The sequence below is a fragment of the Aquarana catesbeiana genome, linkage group LG12 (genome assembly GCF_042186555.1).
Source record: "Aquarana catesbeiana isolate 2022-GZ linkage group LG12, ASM4218655v1, whole genome shotgun sequence".
In the NCBI taxonomy this organism is placed as follows: domain Eukaryota; kingdom Metazoa; phylum Chordata; class Amphibia; order Anura; family Ranidae; genus Aquarana; species Aquarana catesbeiana.
In genome coordinates, this window is record NC_133335.1 from 92,765,420 (window position 1) to 92,787,573 (window position 22,154).

Genomic DNA, 22,154 nt, shown 5'->3' on the forward strand with positions numbered 1-22,154 from the left:
CAGGAGAATAACTGGATGCAAGGTCAGACAAGCCAGGTCAGCAACAGATGGTCGGATACAGGCATAGACAGTAGGCAGAGAATAGTCAGGGTACAAGCAGGGGTCAGCAACATAGAATCAGGCAGATGAACAGGAGACAGAGCAAATCCAGGGACAGGCCATGGTCAGGGAAGGAAATATTCGAACAAGGTCCAGGCAAGTCAGGTCAATAACAGAAGTCAATACAGAAATTGATGCAAGAACACATGTAATAGCTGCAGATCAGACAGCACTGGTTAATAGCACTGCTGCATTTTAAATAGTGTCATTGGCGCCAACATTAGTGGCAGACGGGCGGGAGATGCACGTGCACACATGCGCATTCGCACACGGTTATGCACAGAAAAATGGGCACCCACACATCTGTGCCTGTGCACCTGTGGATATCTAGAGGCTTCAAGCTTCAGCTGTACTAGGGCTAGTGCCTTCCTGACAAGTACCTTACTCCAGAGCAGCAAAGTAGGGGTTAGGACCATGGCATGCAGTATGAAAACAAGCATTTGTCATCATGGAAGTGTTGAACATTTATTATTACAGAGGCTGTAGTACTAAAAATGGAATGGAGGTAGGAGTCTCAGGATGCCAGAGAGGTGAGTATAAAGCGTGTATATCAGGGATGGATTTTTTCTCCCTGACCAGTTGTCTTTAATCAGCTGCTAATTGCTAATTCATTGCCATGAGCAACTGTACTTTAATGTTTGCATTTTATTCTATTGCTTTACTGTATATACTGCTGATAGTTATACAGAATAATACTTATACTGTTATTAAATGTGTAATTCATAGTGTGCTAAACCATGTAGACCTGTAAAATGTCAGAGGAAAAGTAGGACAATCTGCTGTGATAAATATGTTTTATTTCATTGTCGGCAATGTATTGAACCTTGTGAATAATAAAGTCGAAGGTCAAAGTTCCTAGAAGTGACTGTTGTCTAGGAGCTGGTTTTCATCCCATACTTCTTCCCTGCAAATGGAAAAAAAGGGAAAGTAAGATAAAGCAAGAAATGTGGAAGCAGGAATTAAAATGAAAGATTTTTCAACACAAAAAGACTTGACCCCCATTCTGTCTTTGCGGATTGCTATTTTTAAATTGCGCACAAATCAAAAAATCACATTGGATTTGAAATGCAATTTCCAGTCATTTAAAGCCGTAATAAACCGGAAAGCAAACATTTATTTTATTGCAGCTTGCCAATTTTTAGATATTATGGCTGCATTGGTTTTCTTTGTTTAGGCTTTCTTTCCTTTATTTTCACCTGGTGATATGGCCAGGAAGTCTGTTGTTTTTCAACAGAACAAGCTGTCCTACCAGTGGCGGCCCGTTCATAAGGGGCGCAGGGGCATCGCCCCCCTAACCCATGCGCCCGGCCCCTAATCTACATGCAGGGTGCCAGACACGATTAGAGCCTGGGGCTCTAATTGGCTTCAAAATAGGGTGGGCTTGGGGCGCAGAGAACTGCGCCCTGAGCCCACCCAGTTGTGTGACAATAGCGAATTAATATTTACTATTGCCTTCCTGATTCTCCTCCCCGCCAATCAGGAAGTGGGTCTTAAGACCCAATTGGCCGAGAGGAGAAGCGATTGTATAGGCTGCCGAGTAGAAAGCCACCGAGGAGGAGGAGATGCAGGGCGAAGCCGCCAGAGGAGGAGACGCAGGACGGAGCCAAAGCTGCCCGCGACTTAGATGGGGTAAGTGCAGGGCTGGTGGGCGGATGAGCGAGCTGATTTGACTGATCGACCGACCGAACGGGGGAGCATGCTGGGTAGTTTGTTTGCTGCCCCCCCCCCCCCCCCCAAAAAAAAGGTAACACCAGCCACCAGATGTAGCATTTAGAGGAATGAGATAAAAAATGCAACACTGATAGAAGTGCTTTACAATGACCAGCTTATATTTATTTATGTATTTTTTAAAGTTTTATTTGGAAGATCAGAAGTAAGGTTACAATACAATAGAGATGTCAACATTCAAAAATACATTGTAGTATATATGCGATACAATAAGTGGTATCAATTTCTTTGGAATTTAAATATTGTAAGAGGTACAATATATATAATAAGAAAACATCGTAGTGTTTAGGAGAAGAAATGGAGCCAGAATTGATATAAGAACTGGATATTTATTTAAAATCCTCATCCTAAAAGGAAAAAAAAGTTGCTGTGCTTAAAAAATGTTACCTGGAGTTTGGCTTCAGTTTGTTAGTGTATCTATATCTGCTAGTGCATTTAACACTCCTCTCCCTCCAGATTAACTAGGCTGCTGTCCTAAGGTATCCCTGTGCTCCTTCATCCAGAGTGAGGACACTCTAATACAGGAGGTGTGTCACTGGGCAGATCAACAGGTGAAAGTAGAGGGAAAAAAAAGCCTAAAAAAAAGAAAACCTAGTGCAGCCACCACATCTAAGGTTTGGTAAACTGCAATAACATTACATTTTTTGATGTTGGATTTAATACCACTTAACCACTTAAGGACCAAGCGCCTCTTTCTGAGATTTGCTGTTTACAAGTTTTTTGCTAGAAAATTACTTAGAACCCTCAAACATTATATATTTTTTTTCTAACACCCTAGAGAATAAAATGGTGGTTGCTGCAATACTTTATGTCACACCCTATTTGCGCAGCAGTCTTATAAGTGCACTTTTTAAAAAAAGTGCACTTTTAAAAACAAAATACACTTTTTTGAATTAAAAAATAAGACATATTGTGAAATATAATGTTAGGCCGAGTAAATTGATACCCAACATGTCACGCTTCAAAAGTGCGCCCGCTTGTGGAATGGCGACAAACTTTCACCCCTAAAAATCTTCATAGGCGACATTTAAAAAATTCTACAGGTTGCATGTTTTGAGTTACAGAGAAGGTCAAGGGCTAGATTTATTGATCCCGCTCTAACACACTGTTTGAACACCGTTTTCATATGCGGGCGCTGCTGACGTGTGCATTCGCTTCTGTACACGAGCTCGGCGGGACGGGGCGCGTTTACATTTTTTTTTCTTATTTATTTTACCTTTTTATTTTTTATTTTTACACTGTTCTTTAAAAAAAATGGTGTCACTTTTATTCCTATTACAAGGGATGTAAACATCCTTTGTAATAGAAAAAAAGCATGGCAGGACCTCTTAAATATGAGATCTGGGGTCAAAAAGACCTCAGATCTCCCTATTTACACTAAAATGCAATAAAAAATTAAATCAAATTTCATTTCATTTAAAAAATTTTTATTTAAAAAATGACCCTTTAACCGCTTCAGCCCCGGAAGATTTTACCCCCTTCCTGACCAGAGTGTTTTTTGAGATTCGGCACTGCGTCGCTTTAACTGACAATTGCGCGGTCGTGCGACGTGTCTCCCAAACAAAATTGACGTCCTTTTTTCCCCACAAATAGAGCTTTTTGGTGGTATTTGATCGCCTCTGCGATTTTTATTTTTTGCGCTATAAACAAAATAAGAGCAACAATTTTGAAAAAAAACACATTATTTTTTACATTTTGCTATAATAAATATCCCCCAAAAATATATAAAAAAATTTTTTTTTCCTCAGTTTAGGACGATCGTATTCTTCTACATATTTTTGGTAAAAAAAAAAAAAAAAAAATCGCAATAAGCGTTTATTGATCGGTTTGCACAAAAGTTATAGCGTTTACAAAATAGGGGATAGTTTTATGGCATTTTTATTAATAATTTTTTTTTTTTACTAGTAATGGCGCGATCATCGATTTTTATTGTGACTGTGACATTATGGCAGACATGTCGGACATTTTTGACACATTTTTGGGACCAGTCTCATTTATAAGCAAGCAGTGCTATAAAAATGCACTGATTCCTGTGTAAATGACACTGGCAGTGAAGGGGTTAACCACTAGGGGCGGGGAGGGGTTAAGTCAGTACTAGGGAGCGATTACTAACTGTAGGAGGATGGGCTAGCAGTGTCACTACACTGATCTCTGCTCCTGATGACAGGGAGCAGAGATCAGTGACACTTGTCACTAGGCAGAACGGGGAGATGCTGTTTACATCAGCATCTCCCCGTTCGTCCTCTCCGTGAGGCGATCACGGGTATCCCCGCAGTGATCGAGTCTGCGGGACCGCGATCCGACTCAAGGAGCTCACAGCTGGCGCGCGCGCACGCCGCCGGCGGCGCACACGCAATGGCATGGCGGGAAATTCAAATGGACGTACCTGTAAGTCCATTTGCCTAGCCGTGCCATTCTGCCGACGTACGCCAGTCGGGAAGGGGTTAAGAGCTATGGGCGGAAGTGACGTTTTGATGTCGCTTCCGCCCTGCAAAGGTATGGAGATGGGTGGGGGCCATCTTCCCCTCACTCATTTCCGTACCAAGCAAGGGGGAGGCCCCGCCGCTGATAAAAGTGATCTTGCTGCGAATCCTCCACAGAGACCACTTTTATCGGAAACCGGACCGCTTACTGAAGAAGAGGATGCCGGGGTTATGGCAGCTAGCTGCTGCCATAACAACGATATCCCTCTTCAAAGTGTCGACGTATATCGGCGTGAGCTGGTCCGGAAGTGGTTTTTAAATGGTAAGTTTCACAATAATGTTTAACTGAAACAATGCAGAGGATTGTAAATTAAATTCTAATCTCACATTTGTTGAGCAGGTTATGGTAAATAACTTTATTTATAATGACTTAAAAGAGAAGTATGGCTTTCTTTTCTTTTTCCCTAATCATATTTACCTTGGTGGATGCAGCATGGGTCCGATGCTGCATCTGTCCCCCCGGCGCCTCTGCACTGAAAACCGAGCGATCGAACATTGTCACTCGGTTTTCACAGCTCCGTGAGCAGAGAGCTGCAAACTGTCAGTCACAGCTCTCCGCTCTTCTACCTCCATGATCATTGGAGCGCTGGGGTGTGGAGCGTCTCAGGCTCTCATCGGTTTGCTGAGACGGGTGTCAGTCCAGGCACCTGGCGGATCCAGACTTTATTGTTGCGATGATGCAGTGCCTGGACTGATTCCGATGATGTCAGCATAGAGGGGACTTCAGACTGCTCTCTGCTGAAAACGGGTCACAGGAGTGCAAAACAAATTGCACTCCTGTGATCCACAGGAGAAGCCCAGCCAAATGAGCTCAGGCTGGACTTCTCTTTTAATGTGTAATTGTTTGCACTGTTTTCTGGGATTAGTACTGTGCAAAAGTTTTAGGCAGGTGTGAAGAAATGCTGGAAAGTAAGAATTCTTTAAAATATATATATATACACATTCATTGTTTATTTTTATCAATTTACAAAATGCAAAGTAAGCAAACAGAAGTAAAATCTAAATCAAATCAATATTTGGCGTGACTACCCTTTGGCATCAAACTAGCATCAAATCTTACACTTCTGATTAATCAATACAAAGCAGGTGCCAATGATCATCAATTTCATATGTAGGTTGAAACACAGTCATTAACTGAAATAGAAACAGGTGTGTAAGAGGCTTAAAACTGGGTTAGGAACAGACAAAATCTGCTACTGACTGAGCACAGCGACAAGACACAAGGTCTTCATCAGCAAGGTCTCTCCCAGGCAAAGATTTTAAAGCTGACTGGGGTTTTAAGATGTGCTGTTCAAGCTCTTTTGAAGAAGCACAAAGAATCGGGCAACAATGAGGATCATAGACAGTGGTCAGCCAAGGAAACTTAATGCAGCAGATGAAAAACACATCATGCTTACTTCCCTTCCACATGGGAAGATGTCCAGTAGTGACCTCAGCACAGGAACCAGTGGGACCCAGGTGCACCCATCCACTGTCTCCAGAAATCTGGTCAGAAGTGGTCTTCACGGAAGATTTGCATCCAAAAAGCTATACCTCCGACGAGGAAACAAAGCTAAGCAAATCAATCATGAAAACTTATGAACTGGGGTGAAGAAAAAATGGCAGCAGGTGCTCTGGGCTTATTAGTCAACATTTAAAGTATTTGGTTGTAGCAGGGGGCAGTTTGTTCACCAAAGGGCTGGAGAGAGGCACAATAATGAGTGTCTGCAGGCAACAGTGAAGCATTGTAGAGATTTGCTCCAGCTCTGGCAGAGCCTATGACATCATCGCATACGATCGAGAAGCAGAGAGCCAGCCGCTGGGGACACAGGGCTGAGGATCTGCGGATGTTTCAGTGATCCATGGGCGTTTTAGCCCAACTACATAAGCGAGTTACCTGTGTGCACCAGGAATAGTGCATCTGTAAATGTGTGTTTTATACTGTTGTTTTATTAAAGATAGTGTTTTATACGGTAAACGCTATGTCAGTTCTCTTTTTGCCCTTATGATACCTATCTATGAGTAATGCCATTTAAGGGATTAGAAGCCCTTATACAGAGGAACAGCAGATTACTTGATCTATACCCCTAAGGGGAAGGCGTGATTGGACCCATCTGTGGGTCTTCCTTGGAGGTGAGCGCATAGGGTGACCGGTGGAGGGCACTGTGGTGTGCACAGCCGTATTCTATATCTGGACTGTCACTATTGGATACCTAGACACTTGTATTAAGCATATAGAAGAGAGCACTAATTTAATGGAATTGATGAATGACCATATCAAGCTTACCACCTGTATTAACTGTTAATATTATATGGACTTATGTTTATCTGATTGCTCTTTTTTAGCACATAGAGTTATTTGAGATCCTTATATGGGGTATTATAGAGTGTATGTTGTTTTTCACTGATTTATTTCACTCACTATTTGGAACCAAACAGAGAGTAGTTGGATGAGTTGGCACTTCACAATATCTTTGTTATTTTGTTAACTTAAAGTGGTTGTAAACTCTCCCCGACAACTTTGTCCCATGTAAATCAGCATAAAAAACCTTAATGAACACTGCTTGTAGATATCTCCTTACTTGCTTAGTATTGTAATCGTTTTTGTTCTTTAGAATGACTTCACTGAGCATGCCCAGATCTCCCCTGATTTACGGCACACTGTCTTATCTGTCTATTATCAGATCTTCCTATGCCACAACTCTGAAATCCCACGAGACTGCATAATCACTCAGAGCTTCATACCCCATGTGACCATGTGATATCACATGCAGTGTAAACTTGGGCATCAGACAGGATTACTGCAGCCTCATCAGCTGAAGCTGATAAGACTGACACAGGCAAACACTAGATAATAGGCATGTCAGGAACGGTGTCATCTCCGGTTTCTCCTGCTGGTGGCACTATTACATTCAGCACCAAAAGGGTGTAATTCCAGTGGCCACCAGCGGGGGTCTCCCTGCCTGGTCTGCAGACTTGCCATCAAGCACACCTGTCATGGTTTTGCTGGACTATATAAACCCGCCCTGAACTAACCTCCAGTGCTTCAGTATTCCTCTGCTAAGCCCTTGTCCCTGCCAGTACCTGCTCTTGTTCCAGCCTGTTCCTGTTTGTTCCTGAACCCCGTTTGTGTATCCTGTCCTTGAACCCTGTTTCCTGTTCCCTGTTACCTGCTCCTTGGTCTGCTTCATTATTCCTGGTTTCTGTTCCCTTGTCGCTTTGGCCCATGCCTTATATTTTGCATGTTGGTTTCCTTGCTTGTGTATTATATTAGTTAGATAGATAGTTAGGTTGGTTTGGGGGTTTGCTGTGTTTTCACCATTTTCTTGTTTTTGGTTTGCTGTCTTGTTTTCACGTGTATCGTTATCATTATAATAAACGTACTTTCTTTATTTACTCGTTTGTCCCTGATTCCTTGGTGCAGCCCAGCGATCTGATCCCCTGCATTGGATGTTGTGTATAACATCCCCTGACAGAATACTGAAGCCATACAATCAGATCGGTTGCACCTGGGAATTGGGGCCTGAGTCCCAGCTATTGTTGAAAGATGGATTTTGAAAGTATTTTGTATTTATCGCTCCTGGCAACTGATGACAGAGACTTTTGTTATCAGACATTGGCTGAATACACTAGGGAACAATTGTTAGAATGCATCCGCCTAGCTCATGTTTTTATTGAGCAAGGCAGTTTTTTGTTTGGAGATGTGCAACCATTAATTAAGATCTGTACTGAGTTGGCCCTGTCTAATGTCGCTGAGGGAGGTGATGACTATACACCCCCTTTTAGTGCAGCTCAGGTAGAATCTTTAGTTTGGCTGTTGGAGGATGACTCAGCATTTTTTTTTGAACAATATTCAGCTTGTCCTCAGCAGGTGCTTGCAAAATGCATTGAATCAGTGCAGTCTCTGGTCAGACAAGCCAAGTGCAAACCTGATGCAGTGCAATCATTAATACAGGCCTGGTCAAGTCTGTTGCATTCAGCTTCTGTTAGCTCCGAATATACCTCTCTACCAATGAAATACCTGTACCCTGTTTCCTCCTGTTGCACCTACCCTGCCTTTAACTCCCCTGATGCTTCTCAACTGCCTCCATCAGCTCCACTAAATCTCCCTTCAAAACCTACTCCCTCTGTCTTGCCATCCTTTCACTCTTCGCTTCTACCAGCTGCATTCCCTACCTACAGCCCTGTACCCACTTATAGATCCCTAGTGGCTAAAAGCAAAAAGAAGCGGAAGTTTTTTCCAACCCATACCATCATGCCAGTATCCAATCCTGCCTCCCCACCAGCTGATCTGTTCCAGTCTGATGTGCCAGCACCTGTGCCCACTGTCCAGTCTGAAGTTCCAGTACCAGCTGCCCAGTTTGAAGTTCCAGTACCTGCTATCCAGTCCGATGTACCTGCTGTTCAGCCTGCTGTGCCAGCACCTGTGCCCACTGTCCAATCTGAAGTTCCAGTACCAGCTGCCCGGTTTGAAGTTCCAGTACCTGCTATCCAATCCGATGCACCTGCTGTTCAGACTGTTGTGCCAGTACCTGCTGTTCTGCCTGATGTGCCAGCACCTGTGCCCACTGTCCAGTCTGAAGTTCCAGTACCAGCTGTCCGGTTTGGAGTTCCAGTACCTGCTATCCAGTCCGCTGTACCTGCTGTTCAGCCTGTTGTGCCAGTACCTGCTGTTCTGCCTGATGTGCCAGCACCTGTGCCCACCGTCCAGTCTGAAGTTCCAGTACCAGCTGCCCAGTTTGAAGTTCCAGTACCTGCTATCCAGTCTGATGTACCTGCTGTTCAGCCTGCTGTGCCAGTACCTGCTGTTCTGCCTGATGTGCCAGCACCTGTGCCCACTGTCCAGTCTGAAGTTCCAGTACCAGCTGCCCGGTTTGAAGTTCCAGTACCTGCTGTTCAGCCTGTTGTGCCAGTACCTGCTGTTCTGCCTGATGTGCCAGCACCTGTGCCCATTGTCCAGTCTGAAGTTCCAGTACCAGCTGCCCGGTTTGCAGTTCCAGTACCTGCTATCCGGTCCGATGTACCTGCTGTTCTGCCTGATGTGCCAGCACCTGTGCCCACTGTCCAGTCTGCAGTTCCAGTACCAGCTGCCCGGTTTGGAGTTCCAGTACCTGCTATCCAGTCCGATGTACCGGCTGTTCAGCCTGTTGTGCCAGTACCTGCTGTTCAGCCTGCTGTGCCAGCACCTGTGCCCACTGTCCAGTCTGAAGTTCCAGTACCAGCTGTCCGGTTTGGAGTTCCAGTACCTGCTATCCAGTCCGCTGTACCTGCTGTTCAGCCTGTTGTGCCAGTACCTGCTGTTCTGCCTGATGTGCCAGCACCTGTGCCCACTGTCCAGTCTGAAGTTCCAGTACCAGCTGCCCAGTTTGAAGTTCCAGTACCTGCTATCCAGTCCGATGTACCTGCTGTTCAGCCTGTTGTGCCAGTACCTGCTGTTCTGCCTGATGTGCCAGCACCTGTGCCCATTGTCCAGCCTGAAGTTCCAGTACCAGCTGCCCGGTTTGCAGTTCCAGTACCTGTTATCCGGTCCGATGTACCTGCTGTTCTGCCTGATGTGCCAGCACCTGTGCCCACTGTCCAGTCTGCAGTTCCAGTACCAGCTGCCCGGTTTGAAGTTCCAGTACCTGCTATCCATTCCGATGTACCTGCTGTTCTGCCTATTGTGCCAGTACCTGCTGTTCTGCCTGATGTGCCAGCGCCTGTGCCCATTGTCCAGTCTGAAGTTCCAGTACCAGCTGCCCGGTTTGCAGTTCCAGTACCTGCTATCCAGTCCGATGTACCTGCTGATGTGCCAGCACCTGTGCCCACTGTCCAGTCTGCAGTTCCAGTACCAGTTGCCCGGTTTGAAGTTCCAGTACCTGCTATCCAGTCCGATGTACCTGCTGTTCTGCCTGATGTGCCAGCGCCTGTGCCCACGGCCCAGTCTGAAGTTCCAGTACCAGCTGCCCGGTTTGCAGTTCCAGTACCTGCTATCCAGTCTGATGTACCTGCTGTTCTGCCTGATGTGCCAGCACCTGTGCCCACTGTCCAGTCTGCAGTTCCAGTACCAGCTGCCCGGTTTGAAGTTCCAGTACCTGCTATCCAGTCTGATGTATCTGCTGTTCTGCCTATTGTGCCAGTACCTGCTGTTCTGCCTGACGTGCCAGCGCCTGTGCCCACGGCCCAGTCTGAAGTTCCAGTACCGACTATCCAGTCCGACTCACCTGCTGTTCTGCCTGTTGTTCCAGCACCTGCTGTTCTGCTTGATGTGCCAGTGTCTGTGCTTGCTGCCCAGTCTAAAGTTCCAGTACCGGCTGCCCGGTTTGAAGTTCCAGTACCTGCTATCCAGTCCGATGTGCCTTCTGTTCAGCTTGTTGTGCCAGCACCTGCTGTTCTGCCTGATGGGCCTACTGCCCAGTCTGAAGTTCCAGTACCTGCCGCCTGGTCTGATGTCTCTGTGCCAGCCCTCCAGCCTGATGTCTCGGTGCCAGTGTTCCAGTCTGAGGTGCCAGTGTTCCAGCCAGAAGTATCAGTGCCTGCTCTCCAGCTTGATGAGCCCGCTGCCCAGCTTGAGGTGCCCATGCCTGCTGCCCAGCTCGATGTGCTTTTGCCTGCTGCCCAGCTCGATGTGCTTTTGCCTGCTGCCCAGCTCGATGTGCTTTTGCCTGCTGCCCAGCTCGATGTGCTTTTGCCTGCTGCCCAGCTCGATGTGCTTTTGCCTGCTGCCCAGCTCGATGTGCTTTTGCCTGCTGCCCAGCTCGATGTGCTTTTGCCTGCTGCCCAGCTCGATGTGCTTTTGCCTGCTGCCCAGCTCGATGTGCTTTTGCCTGCTGCCCAGCTCGATGTGCTTTTGCCTGCTGCCCAGCTCGATGCGGATGTGCCACTGCCCAGCGTGATGTACCTCTGCTTTCTGCTCAGCCTGATGACATGGTGCCTGCCAAAACTGTTCCTGACTGATGGCCATCTTGCCACTGGGTCAATCCTGTCTGTCGCCTGGCTTGAATGTAATGCTCCTGTGTGGTCTGCCTCCGATGGTTTCTTTCCCGTTACCCTGCTAATTTTCATCTCCAGATCCAAACTTCCTGACCCGGGTGGTGGGGTACGTGTCCTATTTTCAGACTCTGATGGCACGTCCCCCATTGAACTAAAAGACTCTGACCTTGGAAGTGCGAAGAAGCCCGCAGACTCTGTAGGGAAACATTTTAAGGTGTTTCTGCACCCACTCGGACTGTCGTACCCAGGGCTGAATGGAGTGTCCGGAGGCCACTCCTTTAGGAGGGGGAACTGTCAGGAACGGTGTCATCTCCGGTTTCTCCTGCTGGTGGCACTATTACATTCAGCACCAAAAGGGTGTAATTCCAGTGGCCACCAGCGGGGGTCTCCCTGCCTGGTCTGCAGACTTGCCATCAAGCACACCTGTCATGGTTTTGCTGGACTATATAAACCCGCCCTGAACTAACCTCCAGTGCTTCAGTATTCCTCTGCTAAGCCCTTGTCCCTGCCAGTACCTGCTCTTGTTCCAGCCTGTTCCTGTTTGTTCCTGAACCCCGTTTGTGTATCCTGTCCTTGAACCCTGTTTCCTGTTCCCTGTTACCTGCTCCTTGGTCTGCTTCATTATTCCTGGTTTCTGTTCCCTTGTCGCTTTGGCCCATGCCTTATATTTTGCATGTTGGTTTCCTTGCTTGTGTATTATATTAGTTAGATAGATAGTTAGGTTGGTTTGGGGGTTTGCTGTGTTTTCACCATTTTCTTGTTTTTGGTTTGCTGTCTTGTTTTCACGTGTATCGTTATCATTATAATAAACGTACTTTCTTTATTTACTCGTTTGTCCCTGATTCCTTGGTGCAGCCCAGCGATCTGATCCCCTGCATTGGATGTTGTGTATAACATCCCCTGACAAGGCACAAGTAAATACTATGAAATAAAACAAGTCAGCTATGAGCGGTGAAACATGGTTGCCATAGAAACGTTGGATTGAGAAGGAGGCTTGGTTAACAGTATAGGAAGTGCTCAATGTAAGGGCGGAAATACACTCTACTGTGGACTCAGAAAAAAATACTTAAGATGGCGCTGCATAACCCCTGGAAACAAGTTTTTTAAAGTTTCTTTAAACAGTAAGTAATATGCGATTTGGGCTGGATTACAGTGGCTATAGTTTGATAATTACTTATTATAATGGACTAAATGAAAAGCAGCATCAGAGTGAGAGAGTTTGCTTCCTCTTTAAGTGGGTATTCATTCTGTATTGAGCAGCACCTCCTTTCTGTTCACTTTTACAGGTGTTCACATTATATTGCGCAGAAGTTATAGTTCTCCAAGATGTTTGGAACAACCCATCTGCCAAATTCCTTCAAAAACTGTGTGCAAGTGTACCTAAAATAATTAATACTGTTTTGAAGGCAAGGGGTGGTCACACCAAATATTGATTTGATTTGGATTTCTCTTCTTTTCATTTACTTTTCATTTTCATTGATAAAAAAAAAAAAGAAAGAAAAAAAAAAGAAAAGACTAACGCTTCTGTTTCTAAAAGCATTCTTAATTTACAGCATTTTTCACACCTGCCTAAAACTTTCGCACAGTAGTGTATTTATTCACGTGGTTTTCTACCAGTTTCAACCTTGATCACTTCCACAACTATCTATAGAGTACCAGATCTGTGGATCAGACAGCTATTATGATCACCATAAATCACTAATTTCTTTCTTTTGAAAGCCCAGCAACAAAACCACCAAAACTAGGCTTTCAGTACTGAAACTGAATTTACCAAAAATGAAAAATATAAATCAGAATGGAGATCATTGGCTCTAGGCTATATTAGATGTCCATATTGCAAGTAAAACACATAGGGGGTCATTTACTATAGCGTCGATAAATAATCCTGCAGGCCCGGAAAATAGCGCCCAATTAAGGCCAATTAAAACTTCAACTCTCAGAAACTGGGCGCTAATGCAAATGGAAAGCAGCGCTATTGCCGGCAAACAGGCCTGTCAGATCACATATGTGGGAATAGTGGAAGTCAATGGGGCTCGAACCTGCAAAATCCAAAGTTCTCACTGAAGGCTTATATGCAAGTTCTTTGCCATAAAAAGTGTATAGGGACCCGAGTCCTGCCCCAGGGGACATGTATCAATTGGAAAAAATGTTTTTAACCACTTCAGCACTGGAAGATTTTACCCCCTTCCTGACCAGAGCATTTTTTGCGATTCAGCACTGCGTCGCTTTAACTGACAATTGCGCGGTCGTGCGTCCTTTTTTTTCCCCACAAATAGAGCTTTCTTTTGGTGGTATTTGATCGCCTCTGCGATTTTAATTTTTTTGCGCTATAAACAATATAAGAGCGACAATTTTGAAAAAAACGCATTTTTTTTACATTTTTCTATAATAAATATCCCCCAAAAATATATAAAAAAACATTTTTTTTCCTCAGTTTAGGCTGATTGTAATTTTCTACATATTTTTGGTAAAAAAAAAAAAAAAAAAATCGCAATAAGCGTTGATTGATTGATTTGCGCAAAAGTTATAGCATTTACTAAATAGGGGATAGTTTTAGAGCATTTTTATAAAAAATTTTTTTTACTAGTAATGGCGGCGATCAGTGATTTTTATTGTGACTGCGATGTTATGGCGGACATGTCGGACATTTTTGACAAATTTTTGGGACCATTGTCATTTATACAGCGATCAGTGCGATTAAAAATGCATTGATTACTGTGTAAATGACACTGGCAGTGAAGGGGTTAACCACTAGGGGGCGGGGAGGGGTTAAGTGTGTCCTAGGGGAGTGATTTCTAACTGTCAGGGGGATGAGCTGGTGTGTGACGTCACCGATCTCTGCTCCCAATGACAGGTTTACATCAGCGTCTCCCCGTTCGTCCTCTCCGTGAGGCGATCGCGGGTATTCCCGCGGCGATCGAGTCCGCGGGACCCGCGACCCAACTCACCGAGCTTCCGGCCGGCTGCCGGCGGCGCGCCGCACGCAATGGCACGGCGGGGAATTCAAATGGACGTACAGGTACGTCCATTTGCCCAGCCGTGCCATTCTGCTGACGTACATCGGCGTGCGTTGGTCGGGAACCGGTTAAAATGGACGTTTTTTCAGGAGCAGTGATTTTAATAATGATGTTTAAAGTGAAACAATAAAAATGAAAAATTCCTTTAAATATGGTGCCTGGGGGTATCCTTAGTATGCCTGTAAAGTAGCGCATCTTTCCAGTGTTTATTACTGTACCACAGCAAAATTACATTACAGGAAAAAATGTCATTTAAAATTGCAGCTGTAATGAAAGAGTAAAAATGAAAGAAAAAAAATGGAGTAGGTTCCCCCCACCAGTCCATACCAGGTACTTTGAGTCTGGTACGGATATTAAGGGGAACCCCACGCCAATTTTTTTTTAAAAAATGGCGTAGGGGTCCCCCCAAAATCCATACCAGACCCTTATCCGAGCACGCAACCTGGCAGGTCTGGAAGCTAGCCCCCCCCTCCTGAACCGTACAAGGCCACATGCTCTCAACAGGGGGAGGGTGCTTTGGGGCCTCATCCCCACAACCCTTGCCCAGTGGTTGTGGGGGTCTATGGGCAGGGGGCTTTTTGGAATCTGGAAGCCCCCTTTAATAAGGGGGCCCCCAGATCCCGCCCCCCCATGTTAATGGGTAGGGGTACATTGTATCCCTACCCATTCACCTAAAAAAAGCAGTGAAATGTGACAAAAGACAATAGCCGGGTGTTTAGCAGGTCAGTGGTGGGAGCGGCGGAGGAGAAAGACCGGGGGACGAAGCAGGGGAAGAAGACCGGAGGAAGATGGAGAAGACTGGAGAAAGAGGTGGAGGAAGATGGAGGAAGAAGCTGGAGGAAGAGGGAGAAAACTGAAGGAAGACCGGAGGAAGAAGCGGAGGAAAGAAGACATTTTTAATAAAGGAATTGTCAAAAACAGGCTATTGTCTTTTGTCACATTTCACTGCTTTTTTTGGTGAATGGGTAAGGGTACAATGTTCCCGATATCCATTCACATAGGGGGGGACGGGATCTGGGGGCCCCCTTTCCGGAAAGTCCGCACCCATTTTTCCAGAAAATAAAGGGGGCGGGCTCTGCATGTGACGTCAATGGATGGTCATGCCCCATGGCTTTGTAAGAGACGTCAGACAGCGGGGGACAACACAACGGAGGAAGATCATCATAGGAAGACCAGAAGAAAGAAGATAAAATAAGAAGAAATTAATAAAGGACTTGTCAAAAACTGTCTCTGGTGTTTTTTTAACCTTTTTGACACTTTTTTTGTGAAATGGTAGGGGTACATTTGTACCCCATTACCAATATACACAAGGGGGGCCAGGATCTGGGGGTCCCCTTGTTAAAGGGGGCTTCCAGATTCCGATAAGCCCCCCACCCGCAGACCCCCACAACCACTGGGCAAGGGTTGTGGGGATTAGGCCCTTCTCCCCATCAACATGGGGACAAGGTGCTTTGGGGGGCTACCCCAAAGCACCCTCCCAATGTTGAGGGCATGTGGCCTGGTACGGTTCAGGAGGGGGGGGCACTCGGATAAGGGTCTGGTGTGGATTTTTGGGGGGACCCCATGCCATTTTTTAAAGAAATTTTGCTGCGGGGTGACCCTTAAAATCCATACCAGACCTGAAGGGTCTGGTATGGATTTTGAGGGGGACACCCACGCCATTTTAAAAAAAAAATTGGTGCAGAGTTCCCCTTAATATCCGTACCAGACCTGAAGGGCCTTGTATGGAATTTAGAGGGACCCCCACGCATTTTTTTTTTTTTTAATTTTGGTTCGGGATTCCCCTGTGGGGAAATTCCATGCAGTTTTTATCAATGAACTTTTATGTGTATTGCCGGACCAACAATTCATTATAGCCGGCGCTAGCGATAGTAGTTTTACATGACTTTTTTTCCTTTAGAAATGTAATTTTGCTGTTAGACTGTTCTAAACACGGGAAACATGCTCCCCTTTACAGGAATACTATAGACACCCCCCAGGTTATGAAATTTAAAGGAATATTACACTTTTATTGTTTCACTTTAAGCATTATTAAAATTACTGCTCCCGAAAAAACGTCCGTTTTTAAAACTTCTTTTTGCATTGATACATGTTCCCTGGGGAAGGACCCGGGTCCCCAAACAATTTTTATGACAATAACTTGCATATAAGCCTTTAAAATGAGCACTTTTGATTATTCATGTTCGTGTCCCATAGACTTTAATGGTGTTCGCGTGTTCGAACGAATTTTTTGACTGTTCGCATGTTCTGGATGCGAACCGAACTGGGGGGTGTTCGGCTCATCCCTAGCTGACACATACAACACTGCCTATCCACCAGCTGAATTCATTACCTGCAATTCTCCACAGCTGTTATATATAAAGATTCCACCTTTATCATTTATTTGCAGGAGTGCTGAAGAGATTTGTTTTTTTGGTGCACAAATACATATAGAAATTATAAGATATAAAAGAAAGATACTTCCCCAAAACCACCAACTACCAATGTAGACCATGAAATATGACAGTTGTAGAAAATACGCTTCAACTTTGCAGATTGGCACCAAGCAAAATTAAACATACACATTGTAAATGTATCAAAACTGAGATGATGCATTCATCGGAATTTTCAGTAGGCACTGTGTTCACTCATCAGTCTCATCCCTATCACTGTCATCAGAGCTATCATCCAATGTAGCTCTTTCCTCTTTTTCTTGGGAAACCTTTGCACAATGTTTGTACCGACATAAATCAGTAAAAGACAGTCTTACAGACATACAGGAACATCTTCAAGTCTTACATTTGCCTTGCTTGCAACTGCAGTGGACTACCTGCAACACACTTTCAGGGGCGGGATTTCTAGGCATCCAGGTCACTGTTAACTTCCCATCCTCGAGGTTCCGTCCATTGCCAATGATTGACGGGGCACACAATATACTTTTCAGAGAATGTCTCATTATGGCTGCTTGGTAGTTTGCTCTTTTACAATGTTGGTAAAGGGCGTCACTTGTCGGAGACATTGATAGTTCAAGCAAAGCTGACGATGCCATGCAGAATGCTTTGTATCTTGCATCGTTCACATTTTTTGCAGATGACTGGCCATACAGGTGGCACACATATTTGCAAAGTAGTTCAAAGATAGACTGGCCCAGGTTAAAACTGCTACCCAGATTTCTAAATGCAGTCAGGTATTCCTCTTTCTCGCATGCAACAGAAAATGCCTTTCTTTTGACTTTGCCATAAAAGGTGCTTGTATAGTCACAACTTGAGAAGGTATGGATCCCAATAAGTACCAAACACACACTGGTGCTAGGAGCTGATGACACATTAGCTAAGTCAATGATCCTTGTTTTGCTGCCAACCCCTGTGAAAAAATACAAGCTGATAGACAGGTTACCTCATCCAACAGGTACAGAAACAGCAGAGTCAAATGGGATAACTAGCCAAAGTGATGGTGAAAATACACCAAGTACAACAGCTGGTCCGCAAAGACCAAATTCAATGGCCTCTATCAATACTACAGACAACACAAGGACATTTTATAGTGCAGCAGGGGCGTAGGGAGGGGGCGGCTAGGGGGGAAAAGCCCTATGGAATGATGCATTCCATTGTTAGCCCCGAGCGCCAGCCGCCAAGACTGATCTGATTGCGAGTGCGGCCGAAAGTGGCCGAGTGCCGCAGCTCCCGCCTTCTGGAGCCTGCAGCGCCAATGCCAGGACCGCGGGACGTGCGACGTGATGTCCATCTTAGCCTGCACGCTCCAGAAGGCGGGAACGCTACATCCCCGCTCGGGCGTGCGGCTCTCCTCTCCTCCTTGGCTCAGCTCCTCTCTGACGGTGACGAGTGACTGACTGACTGGCTGCTGTGACCGCACACCATGGCTGAGCTGAGGTAGGTCAGACACACAGTGTGTGCATGTATGTCATTGTCAGTGTATGTAGGTCAGGCAGGTCAGTGATCAGTGTATGTAGGTCAGGCAGGTCAGTGGTCAGTGTATGTAGGTCAGGCAGGTCAGTGGTCAGTGTATGTAGGTCAGGCAGGTCAGTGGTCAGTGTACGTAGGTCAGTGTATGTAGGTCAGGCAGGTCAGTGTATGTAGGTCAGTTGTCAGTGTATGTAGGTCAGACAGGTGTGTTTACTGGTCAGCATTGATGGGCACTGGTAAGTCACACAACCCGACCACCCAACCCAAAAAAAAAGCAGCGCCCCCCCCCCCCGGTTTTTGGACTGCGGGCTAAAGCCCCTGGTGTTTTTGCCACCTAGCAACGCCCCTGTAGTGCAGCATTGATAATAAAGATGCTTCTATATGACTCTCCCAGTTTGACATGCCCGTGGCCACCCACGTCGGATGATTTAAATGTGAGTGAAGCAAAATCTGTTGTGCCACTTGAACTGTATAATCTGATGTGCTGGATTACTGGTGCAACTGAGGAACCAACACTGGCCCATTATGTTTATATTCCTGATGATTTGAACCTAAAGGTTCTATCTATTTGTCAAGACACTGTATCTCAGATCTAATGACCAGAGGCAGACACCTAGATCATTGTGTCTTGGCCTATCTATTCGCCATTTAACAGTTTCTACACAAAGTGTGTCACTCCTAAATGTAATGGAGGGTTTGCAAACTCTTAGTGAAGTTGAAGATTTGACATGTAATCATGAGGAATGTGACACCAGGGTGTTTTTTCATGCGAAACAAAAGAAAAGATATTTTCTGTTACTTGCGAGAAAGAGGAATACCTGACTGCATATACAAATTTGGGTAGAAATTTTAACCTGGGCCAGTCTACCTTTGAAATACTTTGCAAATATGTGTGCCACCTGTATGGCCAGTCATCTGCAAAAAATGTGAAGGATGCAAGATACAAAGCATTTTGCATGGCATTGTCAACTTTGCCAGAACTATCCATGCCTTCGACAAGTGACGCTCTTTACGAACACGGTAAACGGACAAACTATCAAGCAGCTGGATGGATGGCACCTCGAGGATGGGAAGTTAACAATGACCTGGATGACTAGAAATCCTGCCCCTGAAAGTGTATTGAAGGTAGTCCACTGCAGTTGCAAGCAAGGCAAATTTGAGACTAGAAGATGTTCCTGTACGTCTTCAAGACTGTCTTGTACTGATTTATGTTGGTGCAAAAATTGTGCAAATTTTTCCCAAGAAAAACAGGAAAGAGCTACATTGGACGATAGCTCTGATGACAGTGATAGGGATGAGACTGATGAGTGAAGACACTGTTTCGTATTTTAGGGTGATTTTTGAGCTGTAATGAATCTATTGTAGAATTGTCAATGTTTGGCATTATTTTACATTGAAGGGGATGGCTTGCACTTTGAGTCATTTCAGCCAACTTGTGGCAAAGTGTGCTGCTTTTTTAACTTTCTTTGATTACACAGTGCCTACTGAAATTCTGATGAATACAACCTCTCAGTTTTGATACATTTACAATGTGTATTTTTAATTTTGCTTGGTGCCAATCTGTGAAGTTGAAGTGTGTTTTCTACAACTTCTCCATATTTCATAGCAGGGCTGGACTGGGACAAAAATTTGGCCCTGGACTACCGGTAATTAATTTTGCAAACACGCACAAAAACAAGTGAACAAGTGAAGTGGGAGGACTAACATCATGCAGGATTATTGCTACATCCTCATTGGCTGGAATTTTAGAAACCGGCATTGCTGCACAGCCATTGGCTGCCTTTCAGCAATGCAGCGGTCATGGGCAGTGCAGATGACAGGTCTCTCTCATGCCCGCCGGACATGGCCAACCCTGATGGCCACCCAAGCCCCCCCCTTCACTGTCCATTAGCCATTCTACTTTATTTCTATTATAGGCAGTACACAGTGGTGACTCTAGGAACAATATATATGGGGGGCACATAAGATACCACATTCAAATCGGGGGGGGGGGGGGGGCAATGATAATTTTTCATGGTATAATTACTTGAAGTCCAGTAACATACTGGAAAATATAGTGTATATAGTGCAGGAATGTGGAAAAGAAAAAACCTTGGATAAAAATGTGGCCACACACAAGGACAAAACGGGGCTAAACTGTAACTATAGCAAGCCATTCTAGATCTAAGCTAAATTAATAAGACCTTCACCCTTCACCATTACAAATTGGCAGCATTGTAAAACTGCACTCCATATAATGTGTGGACCTCATTTAGCTGCTATAAATCTCAATGTCTATACCTAAAATAATGATACATTAACCACTTGGCGTCCACGCTATAGCTGTATGATCGCTACAGTGCGGACCTGAATTTCCGGGAAGCCGTCAATAGACATCCTTCTCTTTCCTCACTCCCCACACGCTCCCTGCAGGGCATGCGCGGCACGCGCTGTGATCACTGAGTCACTGAGACTCGGGTGATCACAGATCCGAGTAAGGGGCCTCTTACCACGTGATCAGCTGTCAACCAATCACAGCTGATCATGTGATGTAAACAAAAGCTCGGTAATCTTTTTTTTTTCCTCCTCCCGCATCCACAAAGAATCAGTTTAGCAGCAATCCATCAATATAATGTACATATCACCCAGCACTCGGCATATACAGAGGTGCTCTCATGTCAGCGTACATGGTCTGAGGCAAAGAAAATTAGTTCATGCTAATACTGCTCTTATTAGACTTGTCAGTAGAAAGAAGATACTTTATTCCTGTTCTTATATCAATTTACTGCAACCTAACATGACAGCATGGAGTAAGGGCCGGTTCACACTGGTGCGATATCAGACATCGGATGTGATTCGTACCGCACTGCAGTAAAAATCACATGTGATCTCTGTGCGATGCGATTTCAGCCATAAAGATCGTATGGCTGAATTTACATCAAACTCGCACAGGACCCTTTTTTATCCGCAGCAGAATCGGATTGCATGGGTGTTCACATCCATGCGATCCGATTCCTGTCCGAGTTTTCAGATTGCACTGCGATTTGTGAACTGATTTAGGGGTGTCATTAACTTTAATTGACACTCCCAGCAGTTCGCATAGTACAGTGTGAACTGCCGCTGGGAAACATGCGATGCGGGAACCCGCAGTGGATTCGCAGGGTTCTCGCATCGCAGCAGTGTGAACCGACCCTAATAGATCATTGGAGAAATAAATGGTTTCAGCATATAGCACATCCATAGATACCCATGCCATGCTGTTTGTGACTTGACTAGCATCACAATGTGTTTCTTATCAATGGCATAAGATACTGTGGCTCTACTATCAGGGCCGTCTTTAAGGCAGGGCAAATGGGGCAGCTGCCCTGGGCCCTGTCATTGTTGTGGGGCCAAAAGCAGCTGCCTCATAATTGCCAACTTCCCCAGTTTAAATTCCCTTGTCCCTTGAAGTTTTAGTCCTGTGCTAGGTCCCGAAATCTCAGTGTGAAGTGCTGCTACTAATGCTGCCCAGCTCTGCCCTATTGTGTACAGATGACTCGACCTGTAGACCCTGTGTTTACATGTAAATAACTGTCATTCATATGTAAATAGTGGCAGCATTTTTATGTAAATAACTGAGGCTGGCGGCATTGATATGTAAATAAAGGCAGCATTCATATGTATATCATGTCCCTCTGCAGTGAGCAGATGATGTGCTGTAACCTCTAGCAACCAATCAGTGAGCAGTATTACTGTACAGTAATCTCTAGCAACCAATCAACAAGCAGAAATCATGTGCTGTAACCTCTAATGTGTGCTGTAACCTCTAGTAACAAGTCAGTAAGTGGTAATGATATGCGGTTACCTCTGGCAACCCATCACAATCACTGCCTGATCTGATACAGTAAACTGATTTTAAGTCTAGCTGATATTTATTGTATGTCTCAGAGCAGGTGGTGAGAGAAATTTTTGCCCAGGGTCCAATCAATATTAAAGATGGCCCTGTCTACTATAGT

The 22,154-nt window shown here is 45.1% G+C and overlaps 1 protein-coding gene across 1 annotated transcript in view; it reads right to left on the reverse strand.

Annotated features, from left to right (window-relative positions):
• Positions 1 to 879: 879 nt before the first annotated feature.
• The window catches only part of CFAP97D1 (CFAP97 domain containing 1), a 353,382-nt gene continuing 332,107 nt past the window's right edge, over positions 880 to 22,154 (reverse strand). The window contains exon 6 of the mRNA XM_073608218.1: positions 880 to 1,003. Coding sequence (XP_073464319.1) covers positions 972 to 1,003 — 32 coding nt within the window. The 3' untranslated portion in view covers positions 880 to 971. The remainder of the gene's footprint in view (positions 1,004 to 22,154) is intronic.